At 45.5% G+C, this 23,899-nt stretch overlaps 1 protein-coding gene across 3 annotated transcripts; it reads right to left on the reverse strand.

The window, feature by feature from the left end:
* Positions 1-405: 405 nt before the first annotated feature.
* Positions 406-23,899, reverse strand: RNF125 (ring finger protein 125). Of its 3 annotated transcripts, none has more exons than XM_054724309.1 (6): positions 23,627-23,899; positions 15,714-15,840; positions 11,450-11,544; positions 7,068-7,158; positions 4,375-4,482; positions 406-1,070 (listed from the first exon to the last, which is right to left on the reverse strand). In XM_054724309.1, exons 1-6 carry the CDS (start codon positions 23,788-23,790, stop codon positions 984-986), a joined length of 672 nt encoding a protein of 223 aa, XP_054580284.1. In that variant the 5' UTR covers positions 23,791-23,899; the 3' UTR covers positions 406-983. The 3 variants fall into 3 exon arrangements, with proteins under 3 accessions (XP_054580284.1, XP_054580283.1, XP_054580285.1); XM_054724308.1 differs by having other exon boundaries at positions 15,714-15,867; XM_054724310.1 differs by lacking the exon at positions 4,375-4,482 and having other exon boundaries at positions 15,714-15,867.

Genomic DNA, 23,899 nt, shown 5'->3' on the forward strand with positions numbered 1-23,899 from the left:
GTGTAGAGATACACACTTGGGCAATAAAACACTAAAGAAATACAAGAAAGTGATTAGTACTGAAATCAACGTAATGGTTACTTTTGTGGGATTGGGGACGAGCATTGTGAACTGTGACAGGATACGCAGAGGACATCCAGGGTGGCTGACAAGAGTGTTTGCCTACAATAATGTGATGAGCTATAATTCTGTCTGGTTTTCAGTATTTTTTATAATTTTTCTAATGGGTGAAATAAAAATAACATCAAAGCCCTTTGGGTTTTCCACTAAGAATTATGGATGTGAATACCTCTACTATAAATAACAGCTGACGGTTCTTAAGAACTTGCCTACATTATAGAAATATTCCTAAACAATAAGCTACAAACATTTGAAAAATAGAATATTAAGTTCTTATGTATGCAGTTATAAAAAGTAAAAGAATTAGGCATACATTCCTAACGTGAAATTAATTTTGTTACGTTATGTTATACAATTTGGTTAAATGGACTTCGTCGACTTCCAACATTTTCCTTCCCTACCATACAAGGTTATTCATGTTACTCTATTAGTGATTAGAACATGAGCATTGAAGCAGATTTCATATTTCCTTGCACGTCCGCAATTTGTTTCATTTTCCATCTTTTTACATAGACCAAAGATCAGTTACCTTGCCCTCCCATGACGGCGTTTGTTAATAAGGAGCATTACACACACTGCCATCCAATTTGCAAATAAAGATCCTTCACCCACAAATCCCAGCCGTAGGTTCTCCTTCACCTTTTAATGGGCTAATGGAGACTATTTTTGTTTGTTGAGCGTCTAAGAAGCTCAGGAATGTAAAACAGATTTAAGCCATCAAGATAAAAGCAGTTTTAAAATGCAATAGAACTGTGTTGTACATTTTTGCCCATCGAACAGTGACAATTCCCCTCCAACTGTTCAAGCAGCATCTTAACAAATGGCGCAACTGTATGGTCTCCTTCCTTCTCCTTTCCACAACATTATGTGGTGTTTGAGTGACTCACATATTCCAGAAGTGACCGGTCTAATACCCTTCGGATAAGAGCTTCCTCAATTATATTAAAATCCTACAATTAAGAAAAAGAGTTAGAAACATACAATCAGAGACAGTTTTCACCAACTGAGAAGATCCCTGAGTTCAGTGACCTGTCCAATCTTCCATAAGAAAAACCTGTCAGGGAACCTAGCACTTTCATTTGGGGCCAGTGCATCTTCTAGTTCATTTGACTGCTTACAAAGTAACCAGTCATTGTCATAGTAAAAGAGTCTTGATTTGGAATTTAAAGTTTTGAATCTGATCTAATGAGTAGTTTTTAATCAACACTACAAACACTGGTCAGAGAGCTAGGTTCCACATAACATGTCAAATAACGTTAGGACATTTCCATAGGACTCAGCAATCTCAGCACCACGACTGAATATCTATCTGAAAACTGCTGAAAGCAAAACTCTCTTTCTCCTTGCCTTCCTGTGGTCAAAATGGCATTCAAAAGTTTAAGCCAGCACATTCTGTAAACAAGACAAAAACTATCAATAGCCCTGTCCTTTGCAACCCATCTCCTCTTCCTTCAAAAACTAAAAACAAACAAAAAAAACAAAACAACTCGTAATTCTGTGTTGAAAGTCCATTGTGAAACATCTATATATATAAAAGCCTAAGTGACTGTTGGACCGTTCGACCGGTAGCTATGACGCACACTGACCACCGGGGGAAGATGCTCAACGCACAGTCATGGAAACGTGGAACAGAAGGATGAATCTCAGAGGGAAGGGGGCAGGGAGGAGGGCAGGAAGAGATTAACCAAAGGTCTTAAATGCATACTAGAGGCCTGGTGCATGGATTCGTGCATTGATGGGGTCCCTTGGCCTGGCCTGCGGAGATCAGGCCGAATCCATGCACCTGGCCTCCAACATCCCCCGAGGGGTCCCAGATTGTGAGAGGGCACAGGCCAGGCCGAGGGACCCCGCTGGTGCATGAATCTGTGCCCCGGGCCTCTAGTAAAACCAAATAAGTAAAATCAAATGAATAAAATCCAAAGGAAAGCCATAAAGAGTAGAAGAACATAAGATCTGGGGCTTGATACTGGTTGTTTCTTAGGCAATGTATTAACCTTTGAGCTTCAGATATTTCATCCCTAAGTGAGGATAATAGAGTACTCCCTTGGCAGTAGTTGTTACAAGGAATAAAATGAGATAATATGCGTGAAGTGCCTCCCATAGTACCTGGTAGCTGAGGAAACAAGCAAACAAACCGAAGAACACTGTTTCAGCCTCACTTCCATATCCAAGAACATGGTTTTGTGCCGAAACCGGTTTGGCTCAGTGGATAGAGCGTCGGCCTGCGGACTGAAGGGTCCCAGGTTCGATTCCGGTCAAGGGCATGTACCTTGGTTGCAGGCACATACCCAGTAGGGGGTGTGCAGGAGGCAGCTGATAGATGTTTCTCTCTCATCGATGTTTCTGACTCTCTATCCCTCTCTCTTCTTCTCTGTAAAAAATCAATAAAATATATTAAAAAAAAAAAAAAAAAAGAACATGGTTTTGAGTGGGTGGAAAGTATTCTCATCCAAGTGGCTTCCTCCTTGGATTCATACTTGGAAAGATCTTGAGAAGAATGGACTGAATAGCTAGAGCAGGTAATGGCTTTTAGAACATCTGATGGAACTAAAATAAAGAGGAAACCCTCTCTATGTGCTGTGAAACATGAGAGCACATAGACCAGAGCCAGGCTCTGTGAGGCCTTGTGTCCTCTGGGGACCAGAGACACTATGTGAGAGGCGGAGCAGAGCCCAGGAAGCTCTGGGGTAGCCTGTGCAGTCCTTCAAGTGGTCCTCAGATTCCCGCCTATTCTCTCCCCACCGCCAGCTTGCCTGAGATCCCTGCCCACACTGCAAAGCACTTGACCTGCATTCCCTCACTCAATCCTCTCAAAAGCTTTGGGGAGTAGGTGCTGTTTACTCCCTTCACTTAGCAAATCAACAGAGGCTCAAAGGTCAACAGTCTGCCCAAGGTCACACTGTTGTGACAGAGCTGTTACTTAAATCCAGGCCAGAACCCAAATTCCTCGTGTTGAATCTGGGTAATCAGAGTGCGCAGATCAGAAAGCAGAGAGAGAATTGTCAAATTAACCACTTTTAACAAATCGTTAACAATTACTAAGTTCTATCTTGAAATAGTATGAAAAACATGGTCAAATTATCTGCAAATTCAAACTTAGCCATTAACATTCCTGTATTTAGATGAAAGTTAACAATAAAATATTATGTTTCAGAACATGGCTCTGAGTGATTTCCCCCTCTTACAGGCTGAAAGGGACTCAGGATAACATATTACCCTCCCATGACAACACATGGACCAAAGCACAACAAAGGCTACACTAACTTTTTGCTTGTTATTCTCATTTCTGATCATGGGAGATACAGTCATAAGCACTGGGACTATTCATGCAATACCTAACTTTTCTTGCATTTTTTTTTTCAATTCAAGGATGTCATTTTATTTATTTATTTATTTATTTAACTTTTCTTGCATTTAAAAAAAAAGTCAATATAACGAGCTTGGCCATGAGTTGGTAGTTATTGATGTGTAGGTGATGGTTCTATGGGGGGTTCATTATACTATTCTGTCTACTTTGTGTTCATTTAATATTTTTCATAAAAAATTTTTATGTTTAAAAAAAGTTCAATGAATGAATATTGTTTACTACACAGATAATGTTATATCTATGAACAGCCATTCAATGTGCTATAAAAGCAACTGGCCCGGCTGGTGTAGCTCAGTGGTTGAGCATTGACCTATGAACCAGGGGGTCACGGTTCGATTCCAGTCAGGGCACATGCCTGGGTTGCAGACTCGATTCCCAGTGGGGGTCGTGCAGGAGGCAGCTGATCAATGATTCTCTCTTATCATTGATGTTTCTATCTCTCACTCTCTCTTCCTTCCTCTCTGAAATCAATAAAAACATATTTTTAAAAATAAAATATATAAAAGCAACTGGATGCAGAACAAACTCTCTGAGTCGTTTCATTATTGATGTGATTTCATCTCAGCCATATAAGTTTTCAGGTTCACAAAAATGTTAACTATACAAAGGGTGGAGTAAAGTAGAAACTAAAATAACTCGAAGGTGAAATCTGGCTGCTTATACAATGGATAATTATATGGGTCACACAAAAAACGGTTTTGTGTATGGCAGGTAACTGCTTTAATATGAATAGCCAAATTTACAAAACACTATTTTTATGATTTCTTACTTAATGCCAATACTTAACACTTTGGCTACAGATGCATTTTTTCCTCCTTATTCGCTTGGATTAAAAAAGTAAGCTTAACACAGCATGAAGACAATGTAAAAATAAAACAAATACTTACTAAGAAATCCTCATAGAGCTGAGTGTGACTGACTTGCAAATGTCTTATTAAACTGCCACTGAAGCTGCTTGGGTTCTCAGTAGGTATTAAACGGCAGAGTGGGCAGAACTGGAAACAGACAAGACCAAGGGTTCAAGAAAGAATTTAAAATAATCACTGATGTCAGAATTAAAACATCAAAGAGCCAACTACTCAGCCATAAGAAAGGATGAAATCCTGCCATTTGTGACAACACGGATGGACCTTGAGACTATGCTAAGCAAAAGAAGGCGGTCAGAAAAGCTAAAAACATACGATTTCCCTCATATGTGGGATATAAGACTGAAACTCACAGACACAAACACCAGTATGGTGGTTACCAGAGGGAAAGGGGTGGGAGGTAGTAAAGGGTAAAGGAAGCCAAATATATGGCGACAGAAGATGATCTGACTTTGGGTGGTGGGCCCACAATGCAATATAAGGATCATGTATCATAGAAATCTATACCTGAAACCTATATAATCTTATTAATCAATGTCATCCCAATAAATTTTAATTAAAAAAATAAATAGCCATTCAATAAAGTGAAATTTAACTCGACAAATCTATTGGCCATACCCCAGTTTTATGTTTTACAATTTCATAAACATTAAAACAACATTAAACAAATAAAATCGCATTTATTCTTGTATACATTTCTTGTATACATATTATTGTATAGCTATTATTTTTGTGGTTATTAACTGATTAATTAAAACAATCGTACAGTTAGTAGACGCACTGTAATGTACTTAATTAGTTGCCTACCTCTTGATATAAGTTTTTTGTATGTAAAAATTTTATTATTACAAATGATATTATCTATAGTGTTTATCTTTTGGGGGGTTATATTCTTAGGATAAATGACCAGAAATGGAGAATCACAGTCAAAGGTTATGAACATTTATGGTTCATAATATCTATTGCTCTAAAGTACTTTTATTACCACCAGCAATAAAGATTATAACACACCAGCATCAGTAATTAGTATTTACATGTATTTCCTAATTTAATAGCTATGAATAGCTCTTCAAAAAAAACTGTCATTTTGAAATATTTATAAACTCACAAGAAATTGCAAAAATAATTCAGAAAGGTCCCACGTCCCATCACCCAGTTTTCCCAAATGGTAATATCTTACATAACTATAGCACATTATCAAAATCAGGAAGTTGGCAATTAACTAGACTACAGATCTGCCTTAGGTTTCTCCGGTGTTTACATGAATTCAGTTGCGTGTGTGTGTGTGTGTGTGTGTGTGTTGTGTGTGTGTGTGTTTCTATGAAATGTTATCACGCATATAGATTCATATACCCATCAACACAATCAAGATACAAAGTGTCCTGTCACTGCAAAGGAACTTCCTAGTGCTCCCCCTTTACTTCCGTTCTCTCCCTGCCCTGGTGTCCACCGACCTGTTCCCCACCTCTATAATGTCATCATTTTGAGAATGTTAAATAAATCCAGTTATACAGTATTTAATCCAGTTATATAGTACTTAATCTCACAAGTTGCTAATCTTGTGAGACTGGCTCTTTACCACTGAGCAGAAAGACCTTGAGACTCATCCAAGTTGTTGCTTGCATCCATAATTCCCTCCTTTTTATTGCTAGTGGTAAGAAGACCATGATATGGATGTACCACAGTTTAACCATTTACTTTCTGAAGGACATTTGTTGTTTCCAGCTTGGGGCTGTTACAAATAAAACTGCAACGAACTTTTGTGTACAGATAGTTGCATAAATGTTTTTATTTCTCTAGGATAAATTTCCAAAAATTTGATTGCCGGTCAGATGGTGAGTGTTATAATTAACTTGGAAAAAAAAAAAAAAGCCTTACCTTACTACTATACAGCAATAAAAAGTATGAAAGCCACACCACAAAGTAGAACTAAAATGCCAGATTGAAATGAAAAAAGGCAGCACTCACTATGAATCTAGGAAATGATGAGCAATATGTGTATTTAATGCACAAACATGTGGATATATATGAAATAAATTAATAGACTGATTAATAAAGATGAACGACTTTATGCTTTTCTTCTTTTGTTTCTTTTTATTTTATATAACTTCCTACTTTTCATTTCTAGTGTATTTTCATTACTCTATTTGCATTATTTAAAAATGTTTTTAAGCCGAAACTGGTTTGGCTCAGTGGATAGAGCGTCGGCCTTCAGACTCAAGGGTCCCAGGTTCGATTCCGGTCAAGGGCATGTACCTTGGTTGCGGGCACATCCCCAGTAGGGGGTGTGCAAGAGGCAGCTGATGGATGTTTCTCTCTCATCGATGTTTCTCTCTATCCCTCTCTCTTCCTCTCTGTAAAAAATCAATAAAATATATATTTTTTTAAAAATGTTTTTAACCTAGGATGTGACCATGGTTATTATATTAAAGTTAGATCTTAACTGTGCATTTGGGATATTCTTAGTTGATTATGCCCAGGATGATCTGTAAGAGATAATGTCTAATTTCATAAATGAATGAGTGAATGCACATTAGTAATTCTTATCAGTTTCAACTCAACACTTTCACATTTCGTTAATGTCATAGAATTACCATAACCTCGACATAAATTATCCTGTATAATATATCTATAAACAGAAGCCTATCAAATGAATTTTCTAATATATATTGAATTTAGACACTGCAGAAATGTATAATGACAAAAATCCTTACCACCAGTCTCCTTTCTGATCTGTGATGATTAACACAATGATCCAGCAAGCTGTCTTCATCCAGTTCCTTCTGACAAAATGGACACACACACCTGGAAATTGCATAGAACAGAATATCACTAAATGACTGGCAATGAGTTAGCAGTCACTTAACCACAGAGGTAAAAAAACAGATCCAGTTTCCAGTCCTCACTCTTTCTGAACGGACATAATTTTTTCCAATCCTGATGATGGTCTTGGTGCCTAAAGTCTTTCTCTTGAGGGATGTAAATGCGTGTCCTTCTGGGGAGAGGCGAGGGAAGCAGCGACAGTGCACTCGAAGCACCATTCACTGAGAAACAGCACGAAGTCCGCCCACCTGTCCCTGCGTTACTTCGTCACTTTTCCATCCTCCCTTTCCGAATTTTGATGTGGGTGTTATTTGTCCTCCACCTCTTCCAGCACACATATAGGATGGGGCAAAAGTAGGTTTACAGTTGTTTGTATGGAAAATAATACAATCCTACCTAATAAAATAGTAATATGCAAATTGACCGCACCTTCGCTACACCCAAGCTACGCCCACCAGCCAATCAGGGTGAGTATGCAAATTACCCAAACAAAGATGGCGGTTAATTTGCATACGCTGAGGGAGGGAGGAGTGAAGACTGAAGACAACTTAGAAGGAAGAGGGAGGAAAAGCGGAAAGCAAGGTGGCTGCCAGAGGGAAAGCCCGGGCGGGGCAGAGCGGGGCGAGCGGGGCGGAGTGGGGCGGGCTGCAGTGGCACGCGGGTGCAGGCGCGGTGGCCGTGGCTGCCGCAGCGGCCGCTTACAGGATTCTTCCTGCAAATGGGCTACTAGTCCTATATAATAAAGAGGTAATATGCAAACTGACCCTCATGCCCTCACACAAGATAGCCGCCCCCATGTGGTCAAAGATGGCTGCCACAAGATGGCCGGCAGGGGAAGGTAGTTGTGGGTGATCAGGCCTGCAGGGGAGGGCAGTTGGGGGCGATCGGGCTGGCAGGGGAGGGCAGTTGGGGGCAATTGGGCTGACAGGGGAGTGGTTAGGGAGTAATCAGACTGGCAGGCAGGCAAGCAGTTGGGAGTCAGCAGTCACAGATTGTGAGAGGGATGTCCGACTGCCGGTTTAGGCCTGATCCTACCGGTTTAAACCGGCAGTCGGACATCCCCCAAGGGGTCCCAGATTGGAGAAGGTGCAGGCTGGGCTGAGGGGACCCCCCTCCCCACCCCGTGCACAGATTTCGTGCACCGGGCCTCTAGTAGTTAATCCTACCTAATAATAGACAAATATGCAAATTGACCGTACCTTCGCTATCCCATGATTGGCCAGGAGGCGCGGGGGAGGGGGGGGGCGGGACTCAGGGTGGCCGGGATAGCTGATTGGGCCGGCGGGATGCTGAGCTGCGTCGCCACCAGCGGCACGAGCTCAGCATCTGTGCCATGGCTGTGCTGCAGCACAGAAGGGGCCTCTGGGGCAGTGAGCTAATGTCCCGCCACGCGGACCATCAAAAGCGGGGGAGCTGGGTGCCTGTCCGCTCAGGCAGCAGGCCTTTCAGAAGCCTCCGGCGCCTGGTGCACCAGCGGACAGGCACTCAGCTCCCCGTGATCGAAAGCAAAAGCATGTAGGGGACCCTACACGTGCATGATTCAATCATGCACTGGGCCTCTAGTAGTTAATAAATAATACAAGAATAAACTCTGTGTTTTGCATACTCACAACTGTAAACCTATTTTCCCCTCCCTGTGTAACAACAAGTGTCAACTCACATAATTAGTATCGAGTGAAGAATGAAAAATGACCTTCAACTACCCTGTTAAGTCTTTACATCTGGAGGTATTTGTTCCTATATCTGTGCTGCCCAATATGGTAGCCGTTGGCCATATGTGTCTGTTGGGCACTTGAAATATTGGTAGTCCAAATGAGATATGCTGAAGTATAAAATACACACTGAATTTCAAAGGCTTAATCTAAAAAAAATGTAAAATATCTCAATAACTTTTATATTGATTACATGTTGAAATAATAGTTTGGCTATATTTGAGTTAAATAAAATATATCAAAAATTGATTTTCCCTGCCACTAGAAAAGTTTAAATTACATTCTGTGTTCTGCATTCTATTTCTATTGGCCAGTGCTGCCTTAAATTCTTAGGGACAACATGGAAACTTGGAATTTTTTGCTTACTTTCCATTATAGATATAACTTCCTACTTTCTAAGACTTGTATTCTAGACAAGCTGCCTGCGTTAGAAATTTAAAAATTTGAATCACGGAGTAAGTTCTTCTATAAAGCAACGACTTCTATCTTAAATGCAAATATTAATCTATCCCGTAAGATTGATAAATCGCCAACCCTTCTCATTTTGTTATTTTAATTCTTTACTATTTAATTCTAACTAGCAGAAGAAATTCAGCTTTAAATTAGCTTTTGATATTTTAACTTTTTATAAAGCCTATCAACCTTGCAATCAAATACACACATACTTTCTCAAACCAGTTGCTATCCTTCTTTCCTATTGGCCCTTGTGGTCAATCTAACAGAATCTGGACTCTGCTTATAAATTCAAAATTTGTACTGTCATGGTATAAAACAAATCCTATAAAACAAGTATGTTTGCAAAGCAATGTCTAGTAAAACAAAAGGAATGGCGTGATCATTTAGACTTCCAGGTTAAAAAGTATAAGCTACATTTTGAGTGTGTTTTCTTAAAATAAGCAGAACTAACATTTTCCTTCAGAAGAGAGAAAGAAATCATACCCCTACTGAATCCAACTATTGGATAACTGAGTTTATAAGCACATTTAATGGTTTCAAAGTCACCATTTTTTAATTTTGATAGTAAAGAGAGACAGAGACTCCAAACTTTGTAATTATTCTGGCTATCTGGACAATAATGACACAGATTTCTTTTCTTTTTTTAAAGAGAAAAAAAAAAAGGAGATCAATACCTTCCATTAAACCTACTAGCAACCCCCATCCATTGCTGGAAGCCAGTTCCAGCATGTCATAATTGCAAGTTTCATCAAAAGGTTGATGGAACTTGGGAACTCAACAAGGGCTGAGTCACATATGTTATCACCTGTTGGGAATGGCTAAAGGCATTTCCCCCAAACCTGAATAGGGTGATTGTTTGCTGCCAGACAGCTCAGGGCATCTTAACCTACATGTTATTGCTTCCTGTTGGCTAAATACCTGAACAGCCGTAGGCTATTCCCCAATCTGACAATGCTTCTGTACGAAACCCTACACTTTGAAGTGTATTTCTCCACCTTGCCTTAGGACAATTTGTGTTAATAAAAAGCAAGGGGTCCTGAGACAAAGAGAACTTAAGCTCCTTCTGCTAGGCTCCTCTGACCCCCAATGCCTTTCAAAATTATCTTTCGTCTTTGGACTCTTACTTAATCTACGCACAGCCTTTCTCCAGATGTCAGAACACTTCTTAATGCTGGAACAAGAACCCCGGCAATCCATCTTCCAGCCCCCAAAGGTATAGAATACAGATGCCTGCTGAGGCCTGTACCTCCTTGTTAGAATATATATGGAGATGTATGGAGATGTGGCTTCCTACTTTCTAAGGAGAAACCAGCAAAAGGAGAGGGAATGAACTGGGAACTGGGCAGTGGTGGTGGAAAAGTAAAGATGAATAACCTCTTTTTTTTTTTTTTTTTTAGATGAATAACCTCTTAATCATGATCTACTTCAGGGCTCTGTTATTCAGAAAGCAGAGCCTAGCAGAAATGAGCAGTTCTGCATTGTTTGTGGATCTTACTTAATATAAATCCGTCTGAGGGCGTTTCCTAATCTCTCTAGCACTCGGTTGGTGACCTCCATGCAAAGTGTTTAAAGCAGAGAGAGCAAAATTCTTCCATAAAGTATTGCCATTAACAAATGGTTTCTGTCCAGCCAGCGAGGCTCAGTGGTTGAGCATTGACCTATGAACTACTAGGAGGTCACGGTTCGATTCCCGGTCAGGGCACATGCCCAGGTTTCAGGCTTGATTGCCCAGTGGGGCATGCAGGAGGCAGCTGATCAGTGATTTTCTCTCATCATTGATGTTTCTATCTCTCTCCCTCTCCTTTCCTTTCAGAAATCAATAAAAAATATACTAAAAAACAAACAAACACAAAACAAATGGTATTATGGTTAAGAGCCAATAACAGGTATTATGGTTAAGAGCTTGCACATAACTACATGCATGTTTCCACAATAAAAATTTTAAATTTCCAGTTAAATTATTTTTTTCCTTTTCTGTAACATAACATTTAAAATTTTTTTTTCAATTACAATTTACATTCAGTATTATTTTGTATGAGTTCCAGCATTAAATTCTTTACAGACATACCGAGTTTAGCACTAAACTATACGCTATTGAAACAAACCTTGCTGCTGTCTCCCCAAGTTCTTGTAGTGGTCCGTATTTATCTATGTACTTCTGACAGCTTCTTATGTGCGCCCTCATCTCGCTGAGGCAAACCTACACGGAAGCAAATTCAAAATAAACTCGCTGCTGAAAGGGAGCTCAGTGAAGTCTATGTGGCCCGGCTCTATTGCTACTTTCATTATTTCAAATAAGGTCATCATGGGGGTCAGCTGACTTTGAAAGGATGCATTCATGAGAACAGTGCAACAGAGCTGGGGCATTCTCCAGAACAGCCCTACTTTTCAATTTCTCTAACACTTTGAAGAACCGAATGTTGCGTTATTGATTTTGGTTCTTCTAGAAAGCATTTATTTTTTTAAGTGGAAAGGCGCAGATTAACTGAAATTTACACTTTGGGAATGCCATGACCTAAATTGGTGATGGAAAGAAGCAAGTGGGAAAGAAAAGGGGGAGAGAGGAAGAGGGAGGAAAGGGGGAAAAAGTAAAAAAGAAAGAAAGAAAGAAAGAAAGAAAGAAAGAAAGAAAGAAAGAAAGAAAGAAAGAAAGAAAGAAAGAAAGAAAGAAAGAAAGGAAGGAAGGAGGGAAGGAGGGAGGGAGGGAGGGAGGGAGGGAGGGAGGGAGGGAGGAAGGAAGGAAGGAAGGAAGGAAGGAAGGAAGGAAGGAAGGAAGGAAGGAAGGAAGGAATAATAAATGGATGGGTTTTAGGAATATCCATAGTAAGTAAGAAGAAACGCTGTGCCCGGGAAAAGCTATAAATACCCTGGTTTTCGAGTGCATCCAGGAGCATCCCATGGATTCACAATGCACAGCACACTTAACGGCCCCATTAAGAGCACACATGAAAGGCAGCTCTCGCAGCCCATTCCCATCGTGGCCAAAGAAAGAGCCCTGTGCCTCCCGATACACATCCCGAGCCTCCCCACGAGGGTGGGTGGCTGAACGACACGCGTCCGGCCCAGTGCCTCCGCAGGAACTCTGGTGAGGCCCGGCTGAAGGCAGCTGTCGCAGCTGTGGCCAGGCGGCGGCCCACGCCACCAAAGTGAAACCTCAAACTTGAAACCGTTATAATCGCTTCACAAAAGGCTAAAAACAAAAGCAAGTCCTGGCCTTCCGCGTATCTACGTAAAAGACGTAAAAACTGGGAGTGATGCAGCTAGCCGCCTGGGAACAGACGGTTCCACAATCTCTACACCCCACCTGCCCACCGGGGCCCCCTCATCTCCTCACTGCCTGGGTTAGAGGGGTTCCTCCTTCCTCTTTGTGTTCCTTCATCACCAAAGCGAAGGGTTCCTCACGTTAATTAGCGATCTGGGGACCCTATATAACAGGGGTCCTCAAACTTTTTTTTTTAATATATTTTATTGATTTTTTTACAGAGAGGAAGGGAGAGGGATAGAGAGCTAGAAACATCGATGAGAGAGAAGCATCGATCAGCTGCCTCCTGCACACCCGCCACTGAGGATGTGCCCGCAACCAAGGTACATGCCCTTGACCGGAATCGAACCTGGGACTTTTGAGTCCGCAGGCCGACGCTCTATCCACTGAGCCAAACCGGATTTGGCGGTCCTCAAACTTTTTAAACAGGGGGCCAGTTCACTGTGCCTCAGACCGTGGGAGGGCCGGACTATAGTTTAAAAGAAAACTATGAACAAATTCCTATGCACACGGCACATATCTTATTTTGTAGTAAAAAGACAAAACGGCAAAAACACCCGCCTGTGGCCCGCGGGCCGTAGTTTGAGGACGCCTGATATATACTGACAAACGAGCTGCTAAGTTCATACAGTGGCCACTCTAGAGACAAAAGCGTGTAAGACGATGTAAGAGGTGACAGAAGAGACATAAACCACTGTGGTTGGCCCGGCCGGCGTGGCTCCGTGGTTGAGCGTCGACCTATGAACCAGGAGGTCACGGTTCGATTCCCAGTCAGGGCTCATACCCAGGTTGTGGGCTCCATCCCCAGTGTGGGGCATGCAGGAAGCAGCTGATCCATGATTCTCTCTCATCGTTGATGTTTCTATTGCTCTCTCCCTCCCTCTTCCTCTCTGAAATCAATAAAAACCTATTTAACAATAAAGAAATAAACCACTGTGCTTGCTATAAAGCTGCTTCTAATCTAATCGAAGGGGGGAAAAGATATGTAAAGATATGTCCGTAGACAAGTAGAGAGGAAGTTGACCCTGGGCACTGGAATACGGAAGCCAGGCGTCATGGGGTGGAGCTCTGGCCTGGATTATTCAGCGTAAGTAGCATCTAAAATGGCCATAAAAGAAATGGCAGTATCCCTGGCAGGACGAGTAACGGAAAATGGAAGAGATGGATACAAGAAATACCCCAAAGAGAAAATGCAAAATGCAGAAATGGGGGGGGGGGGGGGGGGGGGGGGGGGGGAATAGGGTGAAAAAAGAAAGGGAATTTCCACCCAGAATAATTGAATGTTCTTGTTTCTGACGGATACCAAAGGTGGGATAAAGAATGGGATGACGGCCCTAACCGGTTTGGCTCAGTGGATAGAGAGTCAGCCTGCGGACTGAAAGGTCCCAGGTTCGATTCCGGTCAAGGGCATGTACCTTGGTTGTGGGCACATCCCCAGTAGGGAGTGTGCAGGAGGCAGCTGATCGATGTTTCTCTCTCATCGATTGTTTCTAACTCTCTATCTCTCTCCCTTCCTCTCTGTAAAAAAAATCAATAAAATATATTAAAAAAACAACAACAATGGGATGCCGAAATAATACCCTGAGTTTGACTTGGGTCATGTTAAATTTTATACGATGAAAAAAATATCAAAGTAAAAATAAGCAATAGTCTATTAGGATGAGGTGAAATCTTTTGATTTTGAGCATTTCTCATGTTTCAGACCATGCTAAAAGCCATGTGTTTTCTCATTTACCTTTAAAACCATCCTGTGACACAAACATTACCTTTTTCCTTATTTTCCAGAGATAAACAAAAATTCAGATTAAAACTTGTCCCAAATCACAAAGAATAAGTGAGAGAATTAGGATGTTTGACTCCAAAGACCATGCATGTATTCTGTAGCCAGGCAGCCACGAAGAGATTACTGAGTCTTACATAAATATGAATTAAAAACAAAACTGCATTAAGCACTTACTATGTGCCAGTCCCTTTTCAAAGTGCTGGGTACACAGTTGCCAATAAAACAGACACAGTCCTTACCTTCTTGGAACTTAAATCTGGTGGGAATAACTGATATTCAATTAAAAAATCATAAAAGCATAATAATAAGTGGTGAAACGTGTTATAAAGGGGACACAGAGTGCTAAGAGAAAGTATAACAGGCTATAATTTAGGTTAACAATCAAGAAAGATTCTTTAAAGGAATTTAGACCTTCAGTACCTAATCTCTCTTTTGATCTTCAGGCTGGTATATCTAAGTATCTCCTACTTAGTTCAAATGTGAACACATCTCAAATTCAACTCCGTGATTCTGCTCCAAACCTGACCCCCGTCTTAACCCCTTCACCACTCATCTCAGAAACGCTGCAGGCACTCTGACACTTGGCGCTCACTCACCCCCACATGCGGTCCATCACCAGTTTCCTCTGACTCTCCCTCCTAAACGCACCTTGGAAAAACGTCTCATTTCATACCCAACACCATCACCCCAATCCAGCTCCCTCACCGGATCCATACTGACAGCCACCGATCTGGCTTCACCAGTCCTGCTTTTGCCCCCTCCAAGCCACCGTCCACGCACACGCTAGAGTACCATCCCAAAAGTGTAGCCCCGCTCAAAGGCTTACACGTTCTCTATGCGTCACTCTCGCATTTGAGATAAAACCGAGACCGAATCTTTCGCACGGCCCCCTCGCCCTCGCAGGATGTAACCGTGCTCGCCTGGGACCGACGGATGAAGCTGCCACGGGAGGAAGTGACGGGGAGAGCAGCACTGCCACGCCAAGGGCGCAGGTGCCCGGGTGCCGCCGGCTGGGTAGCAAAGCTCTCGCTGGCGGGCTGCCACAGAGCAGCAGGAATGGGGGCACTTCCCAGGGGTCCCGGGGGTCAGGGGAGAGAAGAAGTGGAGGCAGCCAAAGGAAGCGTCTGTTGGGAAAACTAGATGACGGTAGGCGTCAGGGGGCTATTTTCTTGCAGCTTACACCTCTGGAACGGGAGAAAGGCCGAGACGATCAACGTTAGGAGGTCGGGGTAGGGTGAGGCCCCAGGGCACAGGTGACCCGATGAGCTGTGTCACGCTCGTCCCAGCGGTGCAGGCCGGCGACCGGGAGCACAGGGCCACTCACCAGGGTGCCGCACTCCGCGCAGTTCTGGAACTCCGACTGCATTCTCTTGGTGACGTCCGTGGCTGGCACGCCCTCCGAAGGGAGGTATGCCCGGCAGTAAGGGCAGGTCCACCTGCTGCTCTTCAGGCTGGTAGCAATACAGGCCCGGCAGAACCTGCCGGAAACACACCAAGGGCGCGTCACTTTCCCCCAAGGGCTGACGAAGCCACCGCTGCGGGGTCGCCTGTGGGAACCGCATGTCAGCGGCACCGGGCACACTGGGAGCTGCGGGACCACAGGAGAGGTCCGTCTGCTCCCGGCACTGGTCCGTCTCCGACCTCCCCCAGCAAGACCTCGCCGGGGCCACCTGTTCTCACCGCACGCACGCACGGCCCACGTGTAAACCAAAGAGCACAGACAGCGTGGTAAAGTGGCATTTCTAGAAATGGAGTTACCATGATAACCCTAAGGATGGTTACCGTCTTCTTCCTTTCCTTTAATCCCACTTTGCCTCCAGTTTTGGGGGAAATAGGTATTGGCTTTGTAGAATTTTGAGTGTTAGATAAGAAAATAGCAAGCTGACGCCCGGTCAGCATGGCTCAGGGGTTGAGCATCGAAACCAAGAGGTCATAGTTCGATTCCTGGTCAGGGCACATGCCGGGGTTTTGGGCTCGGTCCCCTGTGTGGGGTGTGCAAGAGGCAGCCGATCAATGGTTCTCTCTCATCATTGATGTTTCTATCTCTCTCCCTCTCCTTCCTCTCTGAAATCAACAAAAATATATTTAAAGAAAAACAACAAACAAAAGAACCCCAGATCTGCTAGGTTTCTACCCGTTCTTTCCTGAGTGTCTTTGCTATTCTTGTTGTTTGGTAACTCTTTATTCTGATATAATTTCAAACTTGATACACTTGTTTTTTGTTCACAAACTTCTGAAACACTTTTTAAAATACCTTCATTCACTTATCCCTAACCAAACCCCTAAGAAAGGGGACCATTTCCATTTATAGATGAGGAAACCGAGGTTCACAGAGATTAAGTTACTTCTGCGAGGCCACAGCTATAGAAAGTACCTCAACTTGATTGGTCTTAAGCTGGGGTTTTCTGACCCAAATTCAGGAACCGTTCTCTCCACCACCACAGCCGGCTGATGGAAAGAGCAACCCTTTTGTGGGAGTCCAGAGACCCACGTCCTCTGCTCTCTTTTCCTCCTCTCTGCCTCAGGTGACTCAGCGTGAGCGCGAAAGCCAATCCGCCCTTCCTTGCAATTAAGTGATTGGCAAAGAACTCAGCAAAGGATTGGAGGAAAAAAGGGAAAGAGTTGCTGAGGCCATTGGGTAAAATTATGTAACCAATCTTAAGAGGTAAAAGGACCCTACGTATAGACTTAAAGAGGAAAAAGATGCATTACGGAATCCATGGGGCCTGGGTTAGACAAGCAAAGTAAGTTACCCAGAGGTGGTCCCCAAATGGGGTTCTGGGAGAAGCCATTGGCAACACGTGGCTGGTCTAAAGTTTTATTTTTGTTCTCGACACGAGGCTGCCTCGCTGTGGGTATGCCGATAGGAAGCTGATGAACATCTTGAACTGGCCTGGTGAGCTTGGAAATGTGAAGAGCCCAGCCGGTGTGGCCCAGTGGTTGAGCATCGATCTATGAACCATGAGATCACTGTTCGATTCCAGGTCAGGACACATGCCCAGGTTTCGGGCTCAGTCCCCATGAGGGGGTGTGCAGGGTGCAGCCAATCAATGATTCTCTCTCATCATTGATGTTTCTATCTCTCCTCCCTTCTTCTCTGAAATCAATAAAAATATACTTAAAAAATGTGAGCCAAAACCGGTTTGGCTCAGTGGATAGAGCATCGGCCTGCGGACTGAAAGGTCCCAGGTTCGATTCCGGTCAAGGGCATGTACCTTGGTTGCGGGCACATCCCTAGTAGGGGGTGTGCAAGAGGCAGCTGATTGATGATTCTCTCTCATCGATGTTTCTAACTCTCTATCCCTCTCTCTTCCTCTCTGTAAAAAATCAATAAAATATATAAAAAAAAAAAAAAAAAAAGAAAATGTGAACAGGCTAAGGGAGTTGCTATTGTTATTCAAAGAGATAAGAGTATGGGGCTAAAATATTCCAATGAAGGACAATAAAGACACACAGACACACATACCGCTCCTTCTTCACCAACGACATTACGGAATTCTTAGAGCACAGGCCCTCCAACCAGGCACGGCCCGCCCCTCCAGGTTTCCTTGGATGCTTGTGTGCTACGTTAGATTACACTCACAGTCCATCCTGGGAATCGTCCCAAAAGTGACTGTGCATACCCTCTGCACTCCGTTATGGGTTGATTTTAAATTTAACCCCTAAGACACATTTTATTTCCTTTAACCTGACATCTTAAAGGGGTGCCTCTCTATACCCCTCAAACCCTGCCCTCAACTTACTGCTTCTCACTGTCAATTAGAAGAGGTTATTTAAGGCTGTGCTCCTCAAACTCTGAAGTGTATACAAATCACCGGGCATTTTGTTAAAATGCAGACTCCGATTCACTAGATCTGAGGTGGGGCCCGAGGTACTGCAATGCTGCTGGACCACGGACCAAGGTTCTAACGAGAATCTGGACATAAAACTCAGTCTGCTACCGTATTTGGGTTCTGTTTGTTAGAGAATACATAATTTAATAGGTCACTAATATTTAATTTGCCTATAAAACCAATGTTGCTAAGTAAACACAGAGCAGTCCAACCACCAGAAGAGGCAAATTTCAGGCCAGCGTAATTACGTCTTTCCGAAATTCTCAGTAATACAGGCACAGAGGAGTAACCCTATAAAAGGAACGGAGTTCGCCCTAACAGGTTTTGCTCAGTAGATAGAGCGTCGGCCTTTGGACTGAAGGGTCCCAGGTTCGATTCCGGTCAAGGGCATGTACGTTGGTTGCGGGCACATCCCCAGTAGGGAGTGTGCAGGAGGCAGCTGATCGATGTTTCTCTCTCATCAATGTTTCTAACTCTCTATCCCTCCCCTTCCTCTCTGTAAAAAAATCAATAAAATGTATATATTTTTTTAAAAAGGGAACAGAGTTCAAAAACCATCATGGGACTCACAGCTACTATTCAAACTGCTTATCACCCGCTGGCTGGCACCACGGAGTGGTTGTACCCACTCGAGGGGTGTTCACCCAAGTATCCAAACTGCATTTTGTTAAGCGTCATTCATTAATTCACTAATACCTAACCCCTACTAAGTCCCAAACCTTAAAGGAATGGCAACATGGGAATCGGCATTCCTGTATTAAAAGGATGGCTCTCAAGAGCTTTTGAACCTTGATGGTTCAGAAGACTTCATTCAGCCCATTTTTTTTAAAATATATTTTATTGATTTTTTACAGAGAGGAAGGGAGAGGGATAGAGAGTTAGAAACATCGATCAGCTGCCTCCTGCACACCCCCCATTGGGGATGTGCCCGCAACCAAGGTACATGCCCTTGACCGGAATCGAACCTGGGACCCTTCAGTCCGCAGGCCGACGCTCTATCCACTGAGCCAAACCGGTTTCGGCCATTCAGCCCATTTTAAGGGGCACTTACCCAAGCACTTTGGGAGAAGGAGGCATCCTACATGCATCTGTCTTCAGCATCGGGAGCCTGCATGCTTCATACCTAAACTGCCAAGTGTCATCTGAAGTCCAATAACAGGTCCACTATTAGGCCAATGATAACTGGCAATCGCAGGGGAACTTCCACAAACTCCCACTACCTCAATCCAGCTACCTGCATCTGTGAGTGAAAGCGCCGAGGTACATTTCTGGGTCATTTAAAACGCGCCGGTTGATGATTCTTAGACTCGGAGAACCGCTAATTTGGTGTACACCTTCCATTGCCTATACTTGTCCACAAATGGAACGTTTCAATCCATTACCTGAGAGCACTTCAGAACTGTCCTCAACTGTTTCATTATTAAGTAAGTTCCGTGACATAGAGCCACTTAATGCAGTCGGATCGATGGAGATGTGGCTCCTTGTACCTTACAGTATTCTGCAGTAAGTACTTAGCTCTGTTAGTGGTAGGGGCAAAAATAGAATATTGGGCACTAGCTATGGTTATGGGAAACACTAATCATGCTGTTAACCATGACTGCCTTGTGCTGGTTAAAGAAAGGACATTCTGCCCTAGCCGGTTTGGCTCAGTGGATAGAGCATCGGCCTGTGAACTAAAGGGTCCCAGGTTCGATTCCGACCAAGGGCACATGCCAGGGTTGCGGGCTCGATCCCCCCAGTAGGGGGCGTGCAAGAGGCAGCCAATCAGTGGTTCTCTGTCATCACTGATGTTTCTATATATCTCTCCCTCTCCCTTCCTCTCTGAAATCAATAAAAATATAAGGGAGGGAGGGAGGGAGGAAGGGAGGGAAGAAGGGAGGAAAGAAGGGAGGGAAGGACATTCTAACCTGGCTGGGAGTTGTACGCCCCTGGGACCTGGGAGTCAACCTTGGCATGTGGTCCATTCTCACTCAAGAACTGCCTATTACCATGGAAAGATGAACAACCTTGTTGCCCAAACAGTGAAGTCCCACCGCAGCCACACTGCCTACTTCCCCTGCCTGGGATCCCTACTTCCCCAAGTATGGTAATCTGTGTCCTACCCTATAAAGCAGCTGGCTTATGGGGGCTGCAGAGCAGATGTCTGTGGCTGACCTGCTGCTCTCCCATGCTGCCGGCAGGACTGGAATAAACGCTCCTCTGAGCCAACCCTGTCTCTGCTGAATTGGCTCGAGTAGTGACAGGCAGACGGACCCATTGGTTGTCCAGTTACATTAGGTCCGTTCTCAGACCCTTTTAAAGATAACTCCCCGACCCGACCGCTCCAGTTCTGGCCTCTTTCTCCAAACCCACTCTCCCACTGCCTCTGGAGTGCCTCCCCTCGGACCTCTCCCTCGGGCACTTTCAGCAGGCCCAATCCCGAGTTCATCTTCTCCCTCCTGAGCTCCGCTCTGCTCCCTTGATCTCTGTCACCTGTTGGGGGATTGCCTAGCACTTCTTTCTCCCATGTATCTACCTTATCCAATTGGACAACAACTGTCTTTGAATATTTCTGGATATTTAAGTGTAAATCAGTGTAAATCAGATTCCCTTTAAGTTTCATTTAACACGTTTAACTACCCAGCCAGCCCTCTCCCCAGCTCCGGTGATAACAGAAGACAAAGATAAAGAAGCCCTGGCTGGTTTGGCTCAGTGGACAGAGCGTCGGCCTGCGGACTGAAGGGTCCCAGGTTCGATTCCGGTCAAGGGCATGTACGTTGGTTGCGGGCACATCCCCAGTAGGGAGTGTGCAGGAGGCAACTGATTGATGTTTCTCTCCCATCAATGTTTCTGACCCTCTATCCCTCTCCCTTCTTCTCTGTAAAAAATCAATAAAAATACATTAAAAAAAAAAAAAAGATAAAGAAGCCTCCTCTGCAAGTGTATTTTTACAAATGATAAGAGTGATGTAAATAAAGTCATTTTAAAGTGACAAAACTTTAAAATGGAACTTCTTAAAATCCACCTTTTGTGGCCCTTTTGTTTTTTTTCCCCAGAAGAAGTATAGAGATAAGAAATAATAGCCCTTGAAGGGTTTTTGCTTAGTGGAATGATTGTGAAGGAAATACAAACTATGTTTTGAGCCTTTCTTACGGGCTCCTTGTACATGCTAAACACTCATCAGGTCCCATGACTCACCCTGTTTTACAAGTGAAACGGATGCAGAGAGATTAGGCAATGTGCTGTCACCCCCCACCGTTTCTACTGTATCACCACACAACTTGCAAAGTGCTGGGAGGTGTTGTTGCCATGGTTACACTTGCTGGGCTTGACACAGGTTTGTTAGTTTACAGGAGCCTAGATGACCTCGTTCAACAAGTTTGGAAGTTAGCTTTACCAGGGGATAACACAGAGGTTTCATTTGCATATGTCTTCATTTTCCAATCTAAGTTCCAGGGGACACAGTCATCGGTCTAGGAAGGACAAACGGTGTTCACAGCACTCACCATCTCCAGGGCAGGCGCTCGTTCACGTGTGTAAAGCGGAAGGGGCCCCCGTGAATTTGCCAGGAGGAGTGACATGGAAATTCTGCCCACAGCCAGAACAATGGACATAGATTTGTCCAAACAAAGAACAGCGAGTGAGGACAGGCCATCGGTCCAGCCCTGGGCATAGTTCAGGACTGTTTTCCCAGCTGCTGGCTTCCTAGTCGCTCTCACAAAGAAAAAGTTGAAACAAGCCTTAACGTTTTGCAAATGAGTATTAATTATCCTTTAGCAGAAGCAAACGCGCTGCAAACCCTCAGTCACAGCTTTCCAACCTAAACCGGGGGAAGCAGTCCACGCAGACAGCCATCTCCAGGACCCCACAGCAAAGCTGCGACAGAAACCTTCCAGCCTGCACAACCACAGTGCACCTGTGGCCAGCAGTGGGGTTTTAGAGCTAAATTTAAATGAGGCGGTCAGAGCCCTGAACAAACCCAGGTCGGTGACCCTGGTACCCAGCATCGTCTTGGTTTCCCGGGTGGCCTTGGGACGGTAAGCCCATGGGCTACATCTGGACAGCTGGCAAACAACATCCCTGGTCGGACAGAAGGTGAATTAGCCTTGAGTGTCAAGCACAAAGCGGAAACCACAGGCCCGCCCGGGGACAGCCACAGGGAAATGCCCAGGGCACTGCTCATTGCTCCAAGGTGTGGGCTGGAGATTTCTCTCCCCGTGGCTCACTGCCGGGCTTCTGCAGCGTGAAAACCAGTTCAAGTGTCCTAGGCTACAGGTGTCGAGGGCCACCTCAGTCCTTTAGAAAGTGTTTTGTGCGCTTACATTTAGAATATGGCACTTTTGTTTTGTTTTGTTGTAAGGGGTAAGCTACTGCCCTGGAGCTGCCTCAAACTACAGGTGGTGGGCGGCCCGCGGTTTCCGCTCTGGCTCCAGCCATCCCCACTCGCACCCACAGTCACCACGCACCCACGCACCCACGAGAGCGAGCTCCTAAGTAAACAAACTCACAGACTTCTCATGCACGCCTTAAGAACGTGCCAGGTTTATGGAGAGATTCTGTTTTCCAACTCTTCTGAGAAACGACCCAGGGCTGCGTGCCAACAGCGAGTGTGGGTTACGGAGCACGTGGATTTTCGGTTATTTTTGTCCCCGCCTTCCAGCGGGGCGCGGGGGCCGGGGCGGGAGGCAGGTGGTCCGTCTCCGGGTCTCACACGGCGCCGTCCGTGGGCCTGGCGCCACCATCCAGCGCAGACCCCACCCCGCGAGGCGGTTCAAGTTCAACATGACCGAGTCCGGTGAGCCGCTGGGGCCCTCCGGGGTCCCGGGAACCTCGGAGGGTGTGTGTCCGTCTTAGGAGCCGGAGGCGCGGCCGGGGGTGCAGGGCAATTGGCACAGGCCCGGGTGTGCACGCGTGGAGCCCCGCGGGCGTCAGGAACAGGGCACACGCACAGCCAGGAAGACAAAGCTCCCCCGGGGTTTGGGGGGACGCACCGCCGCTTACGGGAGCGCTGCGGGGGGGAACCGTGCCCTCCGGGAGCCCCCTGCCCGGTGCCAAGGCGGAGCCCCAGGTGCTCCTTCTCCGGCCCGGATGCCCCTGCCCGGACCCCCCGCCCCAGCCAGCTGGCAGCCCTGGCTCTTGGCGGGTTCCACGCCCGGGACCCCACCCCCGGGGCGCCGCACCTGCGCGTCGGAGGAAGCAGCTCTGGGCGCTGTAGGGCCCGCTTTTTTGCTGTTTTTTTTTTTTCCTCCTGAAATCCGGTGTCACCTTCCGACCCGGAATTCCCCCCCCCCCCCCCGCCCCCGTGGCCCGCACCCGACGGGTCCAAGTGACTCCCGGCCGCCCCCTGGCCGCCCCCTCCCCAGCCCTCGGCGCGCTCGGCACCGGCCGCCCCGGTGGGCCCGCCGGCCGGGCTCCGGGCACTCACACGTGGCCGCAGCGGGTCCGCACGGGCCGGTGCAGCACCTCGAGGCACACGGAGCAGTCGAAGGACGTGACGGGCAGCTCGGGGGCCCGCCGGCGCTCCGGGGCCCGCGGGGGGGCCGCGGCGGGCACGGACTTGCCGCCGTCGCTGCTCAGCACGGAGCCCATCGCCGCGCCTCCCGCCGGCCCGCTGCCGGGAGCGCCCCCGCGGCGGGGGTTTTGTTGTCCCGCGGAGGAAGGAAGTCCCGGCCCCGCGGCGACCGCCGCCTCCCAGCGC

The sequence above is a fragment of the Eptesicus fuscus genome, chromosome 12 (genome assembly GCF_027574615.1).
Source record: "Eptesicus fuscus isolate TK198812 chromosome 12, DD_ASM_mEF_20220401, whole genome shotgun sequence".
Lineage (NCBI taxonomy): Eukaryota > Metazoa > Chordata > Mammalia > Chiroptera > Vespertilionidae > Eptesicus > Eptesicus fuscus.